Source organism: Gopherus evgoodei, chromosome 4 (assembly GCF_007399415.2).
Source record: "Gopherus evgoodei ecotype Sinaloan lineage chromosome 4, rGopEvg1_v1.p, whole genome shotgun sequence".
Lineage (NCBI taxonomy): Eukaryota > Metazoa > Chordata > Testudines > Testudinidae > Gopherus > Gopherus evgoodei.
The window spans coordinates 40884019-40898354 of NC_044325.1; the positions used below are offsets into that span (position 1 = coordinate 40884019).

Consider the following 14336-nt stretch of genomic DNA (forward strand, 5'->3'; position numbering starts at 1 on the left):
TCTATATAAGACAAAGCCCTGAATATCAGGACTGTCCCTATAAAATTGGGACACCTCTGGTCATCCTATCCTGATCTCACTTCAATTGATGGTGAAAAACAACACCACACCCTCCCATTGATATTAATGGGCACAGGGTTGGGCAAAAAAATAATCACAAACATCTCCCCAAACTTCTAATTAACATTGACTAAGTACAGTATATTTTCTCTCTCAGTCCTTACATCCAACTACACCTCTATCCCGATATAACGTGGTCCAATATAACACGAATTCAGATATAACATGGTAAAGCAGCACTCCAGGGAGGTGGGGCTGCGTGCTCCTGCGGATCAAAGCAAGTTCAATATAACGTGGTTTCACCTATAACACAGTAAGATTTTTTGGCTCGAGGACTGCATTATATCAGGGTAGAGGTGCATGTCTAAATCCTGAAGATTTCTTTTTGCCTAACCTCTTTAAGATACAGTCTTTCCCATCCATCCACACATGCTCTCATCATCTCACATCTCAGTTATTCCAGCATCCTTTTCTCTGGGCTTGACAAATCCACTCTTGCTCCTCTGATATCCATTCACAATGCTGCTGCAAAGATCATTTTCCTAGTGTGTTGCTTTGACATCATTAGCCCACTCTTTGCATCCCGCTGATGACTCCCTCTTCTCTGTCACATCGAATGTAAGCTACTTGTCTTCACTTTGCAAGGCCCAACATGACCTATCTCCACCTATTTCATTCAGTATTAAAAAGTCAACCCCTGCTTCTGATCAGCCAGTGATGCCAGCCTGTATCTCCCACTTGTTACATTTTCAAACACCTTCATGCTTTTTCCTATGCAGTCCTTCATGCTTGTAAACATCCACAAAACTAACTCATTATCCTCCTTGAAAATCTCCTTTCAGTAACTCAGCCAGAGGCTAGGGATCTATTACAGGAGTGTGTGTGTGAGTTTCTGTGGCCTGCAATGTGCAGGAGGTCAGACTAGATGCTCATGATGGTCCCTTCTGGCCTTAATGTCTGTGAGTGTATGGTGCCTACAAAAAAATTGAGTAGTTAGGCTGCTGGTGCGCTGGGACCACTGCCTGTCACCCTGACTATACTGTCTGATTGTTTCCTTGTACTCCTACAGCTACTTGTGTCCATCTGTTGTCTCTTGTCTTATACTTAGATTGTAAGCTCCTTGGGCTAGGGACTGTCTTTCTGTTCTGTGTTTGTACAGTGCCTAGCTTAGTGAGGTCCTGGTCCATGGCTCAGGCTTCTAGATGCTGTGAGAATACAAATAATACATATAGGCAGCACATGAGGCTTTCCATATCCAAACCAATCCCCAGATTGACAAAAGTAAACGAGATTTGGGGCAGCTAGATATGGTAAGACAAGTCTCAGTCTAACTTTTTCAATATTGATCAAAATTGGAAAATCTGGGAAACAGTGATATTTGGCCAGATTGTCCACATCAAGTGATGGCTTTGATCAGATGGTCAGAGGATCAGCAGTTATATGCATGCTTCTTTAAGAAGGCATTGGTAATTTTCTCCCCACAATGGGACCAAGATGACTCCATTGGTCTTCAGCATTCCGGAAGGGTATGGATCACAGAAAGTATTCCTTAACACCCCAGCATCTCAGAGAATCACGCTGATCAAAACTCAAGAAGAGAAGATTTAGCGTTTATCTCAAGAACTTGCCTTGCTACTAGCGTGGTGGACAGTTCCAACCAAATCAGAGTGATTTTTATGTGGAAAGTCAGGAGAAATTTTCTTCAGAAAAGGGAATACTCAAATAACTAACTTTTAGCAAAGCTATTTAGCACCTGGTACAAATCTGCTCACCAAGCCTTTGCTAATAGAAGCTGGATGCTGCCTTAATGATGGAAAAGCTACCATTTATTTCAATATAATGAACACAGGAATGTGATGTAACTAATAAATTAACTATTAATTTCATGACACCTAACATTTAATCTTCTTCATTATAACTATGAAATAAAAGTCCATCTACTAAGAAAGCATTGTCAAAGCCAAGATACACTGATTTCCTATTTCACTTTATTTTGGTGGCAGTTAGGGAGGTTGGTGGTAAAAACAATTTAAAAAACCTTTTATTCTGTAACCTGGAATTTCTGCAGAAGATCTGTGACAATCAGGGTTCAAGAAAATTAGAGATGGCTAAATGCCATATCTGCTTCCAGTTCCTCCTTTGTTGGGTTTGGCAGGTTCCACACTCTCCTGGGGTAGTAGATATTCTGTGAACAGCTTCTACCTTTAAAATTGTGATCTCATGTTCTACAAGTTTCAACATCTGCCAGCAGCTCCAGTAAACTTTTTTATACCCTGTTGCAATGAGTTGCATGGGAGGGATGGCCATAGGCTGTGCACATCTGGGTGTGTTCCACGCCCCCCAGCTGTTGAGGAGGAAGAAGGAGCTTCTTGGCCTAAGTCTTACTAGAAACTTTTGCCAGTATAATAACATTGAACAGTGGTGTAATCATTTATGACATTTTTATACCAGCAAAAAAGTCCTTTTGCTGATATAGCTTATTTTGTTCAGGGAATTGGTATAAGCTATACAACCAAGAGTTCTTTTTCCAGTATAAACTATCTCCATTAGAAAGTTTGCCTGTGTAGAAAGAGAGGGGGGAGACCTATCCTCTCTCTGGTCCTGCGTCTGCAATGCCTCAAGACGCCTGGGTAAGAGGATCGGCTTCTGCTGGAAGTGGTGCGAGGAATGCCAGGAGCTGGGAATACTGATGCCACTCGTAAAGACCCCGGACCACACCATCGTCACCGTGACCGCCAGAGCCATGCTAGAAAAGTCCCTGAAAGACACTATCCGCTACCACTACGCCGAGAACCTCAAGTGGAAGCCGGACCAGGGCAAGGTGTTCGAGGTGTCCAGCAAGTGGGACGCCAGTAACAACTTCCTCCCCAGGGGCAGCTTCACTAGGTTCGCCGACTGGCAGTTCAGCCACAGGGCCCAACTCAACTGCGTTCCCCTCAATGGAGCCATCTGCCACGGCAGCCGAGACAAGCGCTGCAGGAAGTGCAGCTACGTGAATGAGACCCTGCCGCACGTCCTGTGTGGATGCAAGCAGCACTCCGGAGCCTGGCGGCACCGCCACAACGCCATCCAGAACCAACTAGTGAAAACCATCCCACCGTCCCTGGGGAAGATCATCGTCGACGCCGCCATCCCTGGGACAGACAGCCGACTGCGACCCGACATCGTTGTGACGGACGCAGAAAAGAAGGTCCTCCTGGTAGACGTCATGGTGCCTTTCGAAAACCAGTTCCCTGCCTTCCACAAGGCCCGAGCACGAAAGGAGTTGAAGTATGCCTCGCTGGCTGAAACCCTGAGAGCCCAGGGCTACGAAGTCCAGGTACACACCCTGACCGTGGGAGCCCTGGGCTCATGGGACCCCCTCAACGAGCTGGTTCTGAGAGCATGTGGGGATGGCTGACGCTACGCCCGGCTCATGAGACAGCTCATGGTGTCCGACACCATCAGGTGGTCCAGAGACATTTATACTAAACACATCACCGGACACCGCCAATACCACACTGAGTAATTGAGACAGCCGACCAGGGAAATAACCCACTTCCTTGCCTGAGAGGCCAAGGGACACACACCACCCATGTACCTATCCGCTCCACCGATATTGACTTGGACTCCTTATTCATTCCATGGGCGGTGAACCCAAGCCCACTTATTCACTGACACTTTAAAAACCCTTGCACCCCAATATGGGTCTATGCCGGTTATGCGATATGTATGTATCTTTTCATCCTTGCAAACGGTATCTGTAACCCCCCATAACCCAAGCTTGACCCCAGATGTACAGTACCTTCCCTCTCACCCTGTGTATATTTCATTTCAAACATTTACTTTAATAAAATTTTTAAATCTGTTCTTATCAGTTTAATATCTGATATGTCCTTTATTTGAGGACTATATATTAAATTGATTTTTGAAACGGGGCTGGAATAGGAGCTTGCTCTGTCCACCCCATGCATTGATCTGGTATTGCAGCGCCTCCAGGACCAGTGCCTCTCCTTCTGGGGAGAATCTTCTGGTTAGAAAAGCAGAAAGAATTTTACTGCTGTAGCTATACCTGCAGACCCTTTTTAGTGTAGACTTAAATTTGTTTTCTTCCTCCACAGCCTTCTGTCTAATAGTGACACGAGATTAAGAAAGTTTATAAAATAAGTACCAATAGTACATAGAGGAAAGGGGAGGAGACAGCAGACCACTTTCGAATGGTTCATACAGGAATGCCTACAGATTTTCTGGTTGATTTTAACTGTAGGCCCCTGAGTTTGTACCCTCTTCAGTTGCTTAGTCAGTCTCTTTTTATTATGTCTATATTTTGGTTTTCCTGTTGTTTGTTTTTTAGGTTTTTATTTTTATTTCTAACAAAATTATACTAGTCAGTCTATCAAGAGGAAGTAGCATCAATGTAATTTGCCTTTTAGCTTTATAAAGGACTACCTAACATAGATGCTTATATGATAGAAACACTGTAAAACAATCAGATCACAGTAATGAAGACAACTCAGACCTGGTCTACACTACACAGTTAAATTGATTTAAACAGCGTTAAATCGATTTAACGCTGAACCCGTCCACACTACAAGGCACTTTAAATTGATTTTAAGGGCTCTTAAAATCGATTTCTGTACTCCTCCCCAACGAGAGGAGTAACCCTAAAATCGATATTACTATATCGATTTAGGGTTAGTGTGGATGGAAATCGAAGTTATTGGTCTCATTCTTTTACTGTGGCTACCCAGAGTGCACCGCTCCGGAAATCGATGGTAGCCCAGGACCATGGACGCACACCACCGAATTAATGTGCCCTAGTGTGGACGCATAAAATCGATTTTATAATATCGGTTTTATAAAACCGGTTTTAGTAATTTCGATTTTATGCTGTAGTGTAGACGTAGCCTCAGGGAAGACCTTTGCTCAACATACAGTGGTCAAAAAAGCAGACAAAATGTCAGGATGCATAAGAAATAGGGTAGAGAGTACTGAAAATATAACACCACCATATGAAATCAGTGGTACACTCTCACTTGGAATTTTGTGTTCTGGTAACCCCGTCCCAAGAAGTACGTAACAGAAATGCAGTGGGGTGCTTAGAGGCTATGAAAATGAGTTGGTTCATGGAGAAACTCTCACATAAAGAGTTTGGAATGATTGAAACAATTTATCTTAGAGAAGAGAGGAATAAGAAAGGGCACAATAAATGTATGTATAAAAAATAATGAATGGTACAGATAATGTAGATAGGAACTTCTTTTTACAATTTCATATGATGCAAGGACAAGAACAAGAAGGCATCCAATTAAATTAAAAGATGGCAAAAAGGAAATACTTCATGTAATATGTAGTTAGACAATGAAACTCATTGACATAGAGGCCAAAAATTTATCAGGATTCAAAAAAGGATTGTAAAAGCAGCAAAGAGTCCTGTGGCACCTTACAGACTAACAGACATATTGGAGCATGAGCTTTCATGGGTGAATATCCATTTCGTCAGATGCAAGAATTGGACATTTACATGGTTAAAAAAAATATTCAAAGTCATGATGATAAATACTTCAAAAAATTGTAAGTAATATCATATCTCCTGCTTCAGCGCAGAAGCCAGAATCTAATGGGGGATAAGAAGAAACCTTCCTTTTTACAGGTTCTTTCATAACACTTTTCTTCAGGGTTTCTTTCACCTTCCACTGAAGCAACTGCTAAAGACGGGATCCTGAGCTAAATGGGCCACATGACTGATCAAGTATGGCAATTCTTGTGTTCCTATGTAATGATTTTTTGTACAAAATGTATGTGCAAATACCAGCAAAGATGAAATGAAGCCCATCATGTTCAACTTGTTTTTTATTTGTTCTCTTTACTTTCTAATTATGTATTCTGCTTTATTTGCAGGAGCGTATCATGGGCTTAGAAACAGTAAGTTTCTCTTGTTCCTTTTCAAACCAGTTCTAGTTCTTAAACAGATTTTCATATAGTCTCAAAAGGGAAAAGGTCCAGGATGTGTGAAAGCAATTTTCCAAACATTAACCCAACTTCCAAGAAGTTTTTGTTTGCCAATTGACAAAAATGAACCAAAGAATAGGTGAAATTATCAACTACCAGTGTGTTAGCATGAGGTCATTTAATGGAAATATGTTGGTAAAGCCTAGCGTATTTTAAAGGTCAGAACTCTATAAATACTAATTAGACAGGCATTGCCATTTATTGAATCTGTTTAATTTGCTTAAGTTTAATGTAAAGTATACATTAGTATCTCTTTACCAGCAATTCTGCACTTGGATGGATGAAGTGAGCAAGTAAATTTCAATTAATACTTCTGGGGGAATTCTGCGTCAAAAAATTTAAAATTCTGCAGGCAATATTTTAAAATTCTGCAAAATTCTTCATATTTTGTTTGTCAAAGTAACATTATGTAATCATGCCAGTTTCAATCATTTTGGTAATTTATTTCAAAATACTGTACTTGTCAGCAGCTATGTCTAACAATACAGACACACAAAAAATTTCCCCAAGCACAGAGTTAAAGAAACCTCTGTGACAACCTAGTTCCTGTTTTTCTGTCCCCTCCCCACACCCTCGAGCCTAACAAGGGGACCAGATATCCATGCCCCCTTCCCCTAGAGCCCAGCCATGGGGCAACCCCCAGACACCTGCACCCTCTACCCCTCCAGATCCCAGCCACAGGACACCACATGAAAACCCCCATGAAAATCTGCCCAAATTTGTCCAAGTTATAAGTCTTTTTAAAAAAAAAAGCTATAGAACAGTGGTTCGTGGGCTGCATGTGGCCCACTTAGCACACAGCTGCAGCCCAGCTGTGTGCTAAAGGCTGGCGGGTCCAGGACTGCCAGGGGCTGCTATGCGGCAGGGTGCAGGATCCAGGCAGCCACCCTGTCCTGCACACCCAGCATCCAATGTCAGGGCTGCCACACAGCAAGGGTCAGGGTCAGGGTTGGTGGGGTCGAGTCAGGGCTGATGGTAAAGGGTCCCTGCTGCCCAACCTCGCCACGAGGGCTCTGCTCCTGGCCCCACTCTGTGGAAGGGTCTCTGGGCTGGGGGCGCTGGGCATAGCAGGTTGGAGGGGGTTGGGAGAGTGCTGTGGTTCTTAACCTGCTGCCCAGATAACACGCATGTGACCCACATTGTTTAATTGGTTGAGAACCACTGCAGTAGAGAGTTGGTAGAACTTGGCAGCTAAATTCTCCAAAAATTGCAGCTGCACGAATAGTTTATAGCAATGCTCTCTAATCAAAAAGATCCAATAACAAATTGAGTAATGTGTCAGTTTATTCCAGGTAAACCCATGGTAACAGTTTAATATATTCTTACAATCAACTAGGTATGTGGAAAAATACCTTTTTCCTCTGCTATGCAGGACAATCATGTTAATCAATAGTCACACTTGCGTTTGTCGTGGCACTTTTGCCTCCTCCTAAGGAAAATAACCAGATAAACACATCCTCACCTGCCTGCCTGCTAGAGTACCATTTGAAACAAATCTCTTGATTATTCACTATCCCTAATTTAAAAAAAAGATCTTTCAAATGTGATTTAAAAACCAAGCAGTAAATTTGTCAAATAATAAATTTCCTAGCATCAGCCATTATATTTTGTTCATTCATAAAATATCTGCATGCTAAAATGTACTTTTGCATACAAAGTAGTGTAGGTCAAACGATTTAGTCCCTTAAGCAAAACTATCATTAAAAAGTTATAGGATTTGGCCCTATGTTACCTTAACATGATCAGTCTGACTTAAATGAAAGACCAGAAAATTCTATTTGAGATTAACTCTTCCTTAGTTTACCCCATTGGACCAATGTGTTACATCTCCTTTGATGTCTATTATAACCTGCTGTTCTAATGCTCATCAACAGAAAACATGGGAGTTGAGGAAAAAGTTACTCTGATTTCTTGACTCTTGTTAACTTGGTTCAGACTCCTAGGAACTGTTTCTTCTCTCCTTTACAGTGATGTAAATCTAGAGTAACTCTTTAGATTTATACCAGTATCATTGACTGATCCTGAATGTTATGAAATGGTTTTATATACGGACTTCCTTTTTCAGCATTAGTGTTTTTTGTGTTTTGTTTTAAATGATATTGCGCATGCATGAAAGCTAAGGCTTTAAGCATCAGTAAGGCAAATTTCTCCTTGATGCCTTGAACAGACTTAGAAACTCAAGAGATGTTCTACTCTTCTTCTGCATTAGGAGGACTAGAGTGGAGTCAATTGATCTTGTGACCATCTCCAACTCCTGAAATTTAGAGGACCCTGCAATATTTTCAAATCTTGGGGTGTCATATAGTACTAGGAAATTCACTCTCATGCCTGTTTCTTGGCTGTTGTTCTACATGTCACTGAGCATTTAGGATTTCTTTAATCTGAGAGTTAGTGACCCCGTCCCTTTTTGGTGTGCTACTGTAGTGTTATGCCAGAACTGCTCTCACATCAAAGGGTTTGTAGTGCTTCTGGAACCAGGCAGTCTTTTGATGTTACAAAAATGATCAGGGAGGGGAACTCAAAGCTTCACCACCCTGCGTGCCTCACCCTTTCCTTTCCTTTCCTTTCCTTTCCTTTCATCAACTAGCTAGCATGTCACTTCCTCTAGCCAGGGGTACAACCTTTGCCCAAGATTCCCTGCTTCCTTTCTTTCTCCCCAGACCTTTGGTGGGCAGCTGCTGCAGCTACCACTGCCAGAAGCATTCCCAGTTACATTTTTCTGCAGTTTGGGCTCCTACATGCCTCTTTCCTCCAGGTCCTTATCTTCCTCTCCAGCTATTTATTTATATTCCTTAATCCTGTCTGTTCCTCTCATATAGGCTACTGCTTTTGCCAAAATGCCCTTCTGGTTCTCTAGCCTCTTCTATGTCTCTTCCCTTGTCCTTCAGTTTGCTACAAAACTAATCCTCTCAATAGTTTTCACCCACCCCTGTTTTGCTGCTCCTCCTCTTTTTATTGCTCAGTGTCACACTTTTGCCTCCAGCACCTTCCGATGACCCTGTGTCCCAGCTCTCTCTTATTTCCTGATCCTTACCCCTTTGCTGCATTTAAAAAAATAGGATTCAAAAACTTACCATAACAGATTTATAAGGATAGCTTAAACAGTACTCATCTATAGTATCTACTTTACATACATAGACTCTGCAAAATATTTTTTTCTATTCAAACTTCCCCCCAACTCTTAATTCCCTTAAACATTGCACATCATCATAAAATTATATATCTAGAGTAGCGTATTACCAGTTTTCTGTTCTTAAAATAGAGATCCATTTTTTTATTTTAAAATAATGTGAGATAATCAGCTAATATTTTTAATTGGGAAAATTAATATCTTGTGTTGAGACCTTGAAGGCCAAATATGTGGCCCAGCATAAGCTGAGAAAAGTAATGTTTTACCATGCATGTAATAAAAAATGTTTGAAGACAGTGGCACTAGAAGGCATTATATAGAATCGTATAAATATACAGCTGGAAGGGACCTCAAGAGGTCATCTAGTCCAGTCCCCAGTACTGAGGCAAGACCTCGTATATCTAGTCTAACCTGTTCTTAAGATCCACCAATGACAGGGATTCCACAGCCTCTCTTGAAAGCCCATTCCATTGCTTAACTATCCTTACAGTTAGAAAGTTTTTTGTAATGCCTATCCTAAAACTCCCTTGCTTCAAGTTAAGCTCATTCTTCAACCAGTTATGTATCCATCGTATAGTAATTTCATCTAGACCACATTTCCCTAGTTTCCCAATTGATGTTCTCATAATCATTTTGTCAAAAACCTTACTAAAATCAAGATCTATCACCTCTACAGCTTCCCCCATCCACTAGGCCAATACCCTATTAAAGAAGAAAATTAGGTTGGTTTAATATGAGTTGTTCTTGACGAATCCATGTTGACTATTACTTATCTTATCTTCTAGGTGGTTATAGACTGATTGTTTAATAATTTGATCTAGTATCTTTCCAGGTATTGAAGTTAGACTAACTGGTCTATAATCCCATGGGTCCTCTTTGTGACCCTTCTAAAAAGCAGGTACTGTGGTTGCCCTCCTTTGAGTAGTTGCACATGTGCATTCTGCTGTTGGTGTGCATGCCCCCATGCACAGTCACCAGAATTTTTTCCCTTAGTGGTACTCATCGGGGTGGCTCAAGTGCCCTCTGCTGCCATTGGGATTGGTATAAAGGGCCCAGCCAACCTTAGTCCTCTCAGTTCCTTCTTATTGCCTGTGATGGTCACTGGAACTGCTCTCCTTGCTTCTGCAAGTGCTCTAAGTGGACTGTATCCGCTCATATTTTATTTTGAATAGTTTAGTGTTAGTAAGTTTATTAGAGTTTAGTTAGCTAGGTTTTTACTTCATCTGATGGTTTCATTTGATTCCCACTGCCAAGGAATGTCTCAATAATCGGGCTTCAAGCCCTACATTTCCTACAATAAGGCTATGGCTGTGAGCTATCTGTGCTCAAGTTGCTTTAAACGCCTTGGGGAAGCTCAGATCAGAGAGCATTGTCAAATTTTCAGGGACTTTAAGCCCCACATGAGGAAAGATTGTGAAGCCAAGCTGAAGTTTCTACTCATAGAGCATCCCTCAGACCTCTATCTGAGCCAGGTCGATCAGACTCAGCACTGGGTGTCTCAGCCTCAGTAAGGAGTGTGCCTCCTACCATGCAAAAGTCCTGTCACCATACACCATCCCCAGTGCCTAAGAGGAGGCATAAGAAGCAGAGTCCAGAAAGGGGGAGATCCCAGCACCAAAGACTGCTAGTTATGGGGTTAAGAGTAGTGTGTGGTCTAAGTCTAAGCACACCCCTGCTTTGGTACTGCAGAAGAAAGCACCATTGACCCCAACATGTAGGAAAGTACCGTTGACTGAGTATCCAGGAGGAGCACCTTCCACATCTGTGGCACTGCACCGTACCAACACGATCTCAGTACCAACCATGCCATAGGCTTTTGCAGCTGATAGGGACATCCTGATCTAGTGTTGATACTCTCGGTGCTGGAGGGCATGGGAGAACCAACAAGATCACTACAGCTCTCAGTACCATCCCAGTCTCATGTACCCCTGATAGCTTACTCTTTGGTATTGTCAAAGGGAAACCCCACAATGCTTACTTCTCTGCAGGCCTCTCCACATAGGCATCATGTGGAATTGTGCCTCCATGGTGAAAGGAAGGAGAGTCATCTTCTTCTGAACAGGAAGTTGGGTCCTACATTTCCCGTACTCAGAGCTGCTCTTGCTACCCCTCCTCCAGATGTTTCCATCCTTCCACAGATTCTGTCACAGGAATGCCATAGAGTGGTTGACCAGGAAGTCACTGGCACCTGTCCCGTAGCCTTTTGGAAATCCCTCTTTCCCCCTGTTTCCAGATCCAATTCCAGGCTCTTCTATTTGATTACCTTGGAAAGGTGTGCGGCTCTTACTCACCTGACAGCATCTGTTCCTGATTCTGGTACCAAACCTCATATCGGATATCAAGAGCTGGCTCAGCAGGACCTGGCAAATCAAGAAATGAAGGAAGAGCATCTGCAGCCAGTGCTGGCCTCTTCCTCTTCTCTTGATGAAGTCGTCTCAGAAGGGGTCATGTCGCCTCCCCCAGATGACTATAAGGCACACCAAAAATAGTTAAAGATGTTTGCCTTAAGTTTGGGGACTACAAGTGGAAGAGGTAAAAGTATCCTCTCACTGTCTGGTCAATATTTTAGCCCCTGCCAGTCCTTCCAGAGTGACTCTGCCTCTGTGGACCTAGTTAAAATGTTGTAGTAGACCTTTGCATCCCTTACACCCAATTCATAAGGGACAAATGCTAGTCTTGTGCACCTGCCCAAGGTTATTAGTTCTTTTACTCCCATCCTGCCCCCTAGGGTTCCTGGCAGTTTTGGGTGCTAATGAGGGGAAAAGGCAGGGACATCAAGGCACAACCCCAAAATCAAGACTCAAAAAAGCAAAAACGGTTTGAGAGGAAAATTTATTCTACCAGGGGGGTTGCAAACCAACATGCACTTTTAAGGCAGGTATGACTTTAACATATGGGACTCTCTGTTAAAATTTAAAGAAATGCTGCCAGCGGATGGTAGGCAGGAGTTCTCCTCACTAATGGGTGAGAGAAACTTGGTGGCGAGGGCCTTGATGTAAGCTGCTCTAGATATGGCTGACTTGGCTACCAGGTCTGTGGCCATACCTAGAAGCTTCTGGTTGCAGTTCTCTGGGCTCCCACAGGAGATCCAACACACTGTGCAGGATCTTCCCTTTGAGGGATCCTCCTCCTTTCTGGAGCAGACTGACCCTAAACTCTGTGGGTTAAAGAACTCAAGGGAAACAATAAAGTCCTTTGGGTTGTATACCCCAGCCCCTTCCAGGAACCACTTCAGGCTTCCGCAATCCCTCCGATATTCTGCTCCGGTTGTCCAACAGGACGTGCAGAGGAAACTGAGTAAAGGTGATAGGCATAGGCTTCATCTTCCTTCTATCTCTGTGCTAATGCCTGTTCCACCTAGACATCTAGGGGGTTCTAAGCAGGCATTTTGATGGGACTCTTGAGGATGTGATACCAGTCCCCAAGATGCTAAACCCCATTTTCCTTTATTTGTAAACCACTTTCCCATTTCCTCAGTGCTTGGTCCTGTATCACCACAGACCTTTGGGTGCTAAGCACTGTAGAAGTAGGATACATTATGTGGTTTATTTCTACACTTTATTCCCACCCTCCCTCACTTTCCCTCTTCAGGGCCCCCTTGCGTGAAGAACTTCTGGTTCCAGACATTCAATCTCTCCTTCAGGTGGGAGCCATAGAGGCGGTTCCACAGAATTTAAGAGGGAAGGGTTTCTACTCCCAGTACTTCCTAATCCCAGAAGCAAAGGAAGGTCTCAGACCTATCCTACACCTGTGTCAGCTCAACAACGATCTCAAAAAGATAAAGTTTTGCACGGTCACCCTGGCATCTATCATTCCCTCTCTGGATCCGAGGTATGCCAGCCTCGAATTTAGGGATGCTTACTTTCATGTGTCAATATATGAAGGACACAGAAAGTTCCTCAGGTTTGTAGTGAAGCATTTGCATTACCAGATCACGGTGCTTTTGGCCTCTCTGCAACATCTCTGGTGTTCACACAATGCATGGCTGTGTAGCAGCATTCCTGAGGAGACTAGGAGTGCAGGTCTACCCTTACCTGGACAACTGGCTAATCATGGGCTGGTCCAAGTTATATCCAGTGTTGTACTCGTTTTAGTCAACATTCAAGGTCCTAGGCCTATTGATCAATGTAGACAAGTCTACCCTTTGCCCGTGACAGAGTATAGAGTTTACAGGGGCAGTGTTGGACTCTACCCAGGTCAGAGTGTTTCTCCCAGAGTCAAGGCTCCAATCGTTAGTGATGCACCTCAAGTTTCAGCCCAAATCTGTATGAGGTTCCTAGGACACATTGTTTTATGCTCATATGTCATACAATATGTGAGACTGCACCTCAGATCCCCCAGACATGACTGGCCTCAGTGTACTAGCAAGCTGTCTTCATCTGAACACTGCGCTCACGGTACCTTCTTAAATTCTGGTTTCAATTAATTGGTGGTTAGATCCTCTCAATGATTGTGTGGGCGTTCCCTTCATCCACCCTCAACCATAAATGACTCTGGTCTCAGACACATCGCTTTAGGGTGGGGCTCACCTGGGGCCCCTCTGAATTCAGGGTCTTTGGTCCTTGAGGGAGCTCTCTTTTCACATCAGTGTCCAAGAACTAAGGGTGATTCATCTTGCCTGTCTGTCTTTTCTACCTCATGTCAGAGGGAGCAACCTGTTTGTTCTTGCAAACAACACTGCAGCTATGTTTTACCTCAACAGGCAGGGAGGAGCTCACGCATCCCTGCTTTGTCAGGAAGTGGTTCACCTATGGGACTTTTGCTAGCCCATTCAATCAACATCAAGGCCTCTTACCTTTCAGGAGTGCAGAACGAGCTAGCAGACTGCCTGAGCAGGTCATTTTCGAGTCGCCATAAGTGGTCTCTTCACCTAGATGTAGCTAGATGCATTTTCCAGTAGGGGATAGAGGGGGAATTCCCCACATAGACCTATTTTCAAACAAGTTCAACAGAATATGTCACCAGTTCTGCTCTCTGCAAGGCCACAGTCTGGCTCAATCACTAATGCCTTCCTGCTGCCCTGTACAGAAAAGCTTTGCTACAATTTCCACCAATCCCATTCAGACACTGAGTGCTACTGAAAATCAAGCAGGATCACATCCAGGTTATATTAATATCCCCAGCATGACCCTGCCAACACTGGTCCTCCACTATA

The 14336-nt window shown here is 43.3% G+C and overlaps 1 protein-coding gene and 1 non-coding gene across 2 annotated transcripts in view; both read left to right on the top strand.

The window, feature by feature from the left end:
* CEP128 (centrosomal protein 128) overlaps window positions 1-14336 on the top strand; it is a 407170-nt gene that overhangs the window by 329477 nt on the left and 63357 nt on the right. The window contains 1 exon segment of the mRNA XM_030558988.1: window positions 5941-5964. Within this exon segment, the coding sequence (XP_030414848.1) occupies window positions 5941-5964 (24 nt within the window).
* On the top strand, window positions 3866-4054 carry LOC115651754. Its single transcript, XR_004000425.1, has one exon. It is a non-coding gene; the product is annotated as a U2 spliceosomal RNA (small nuclear RNA).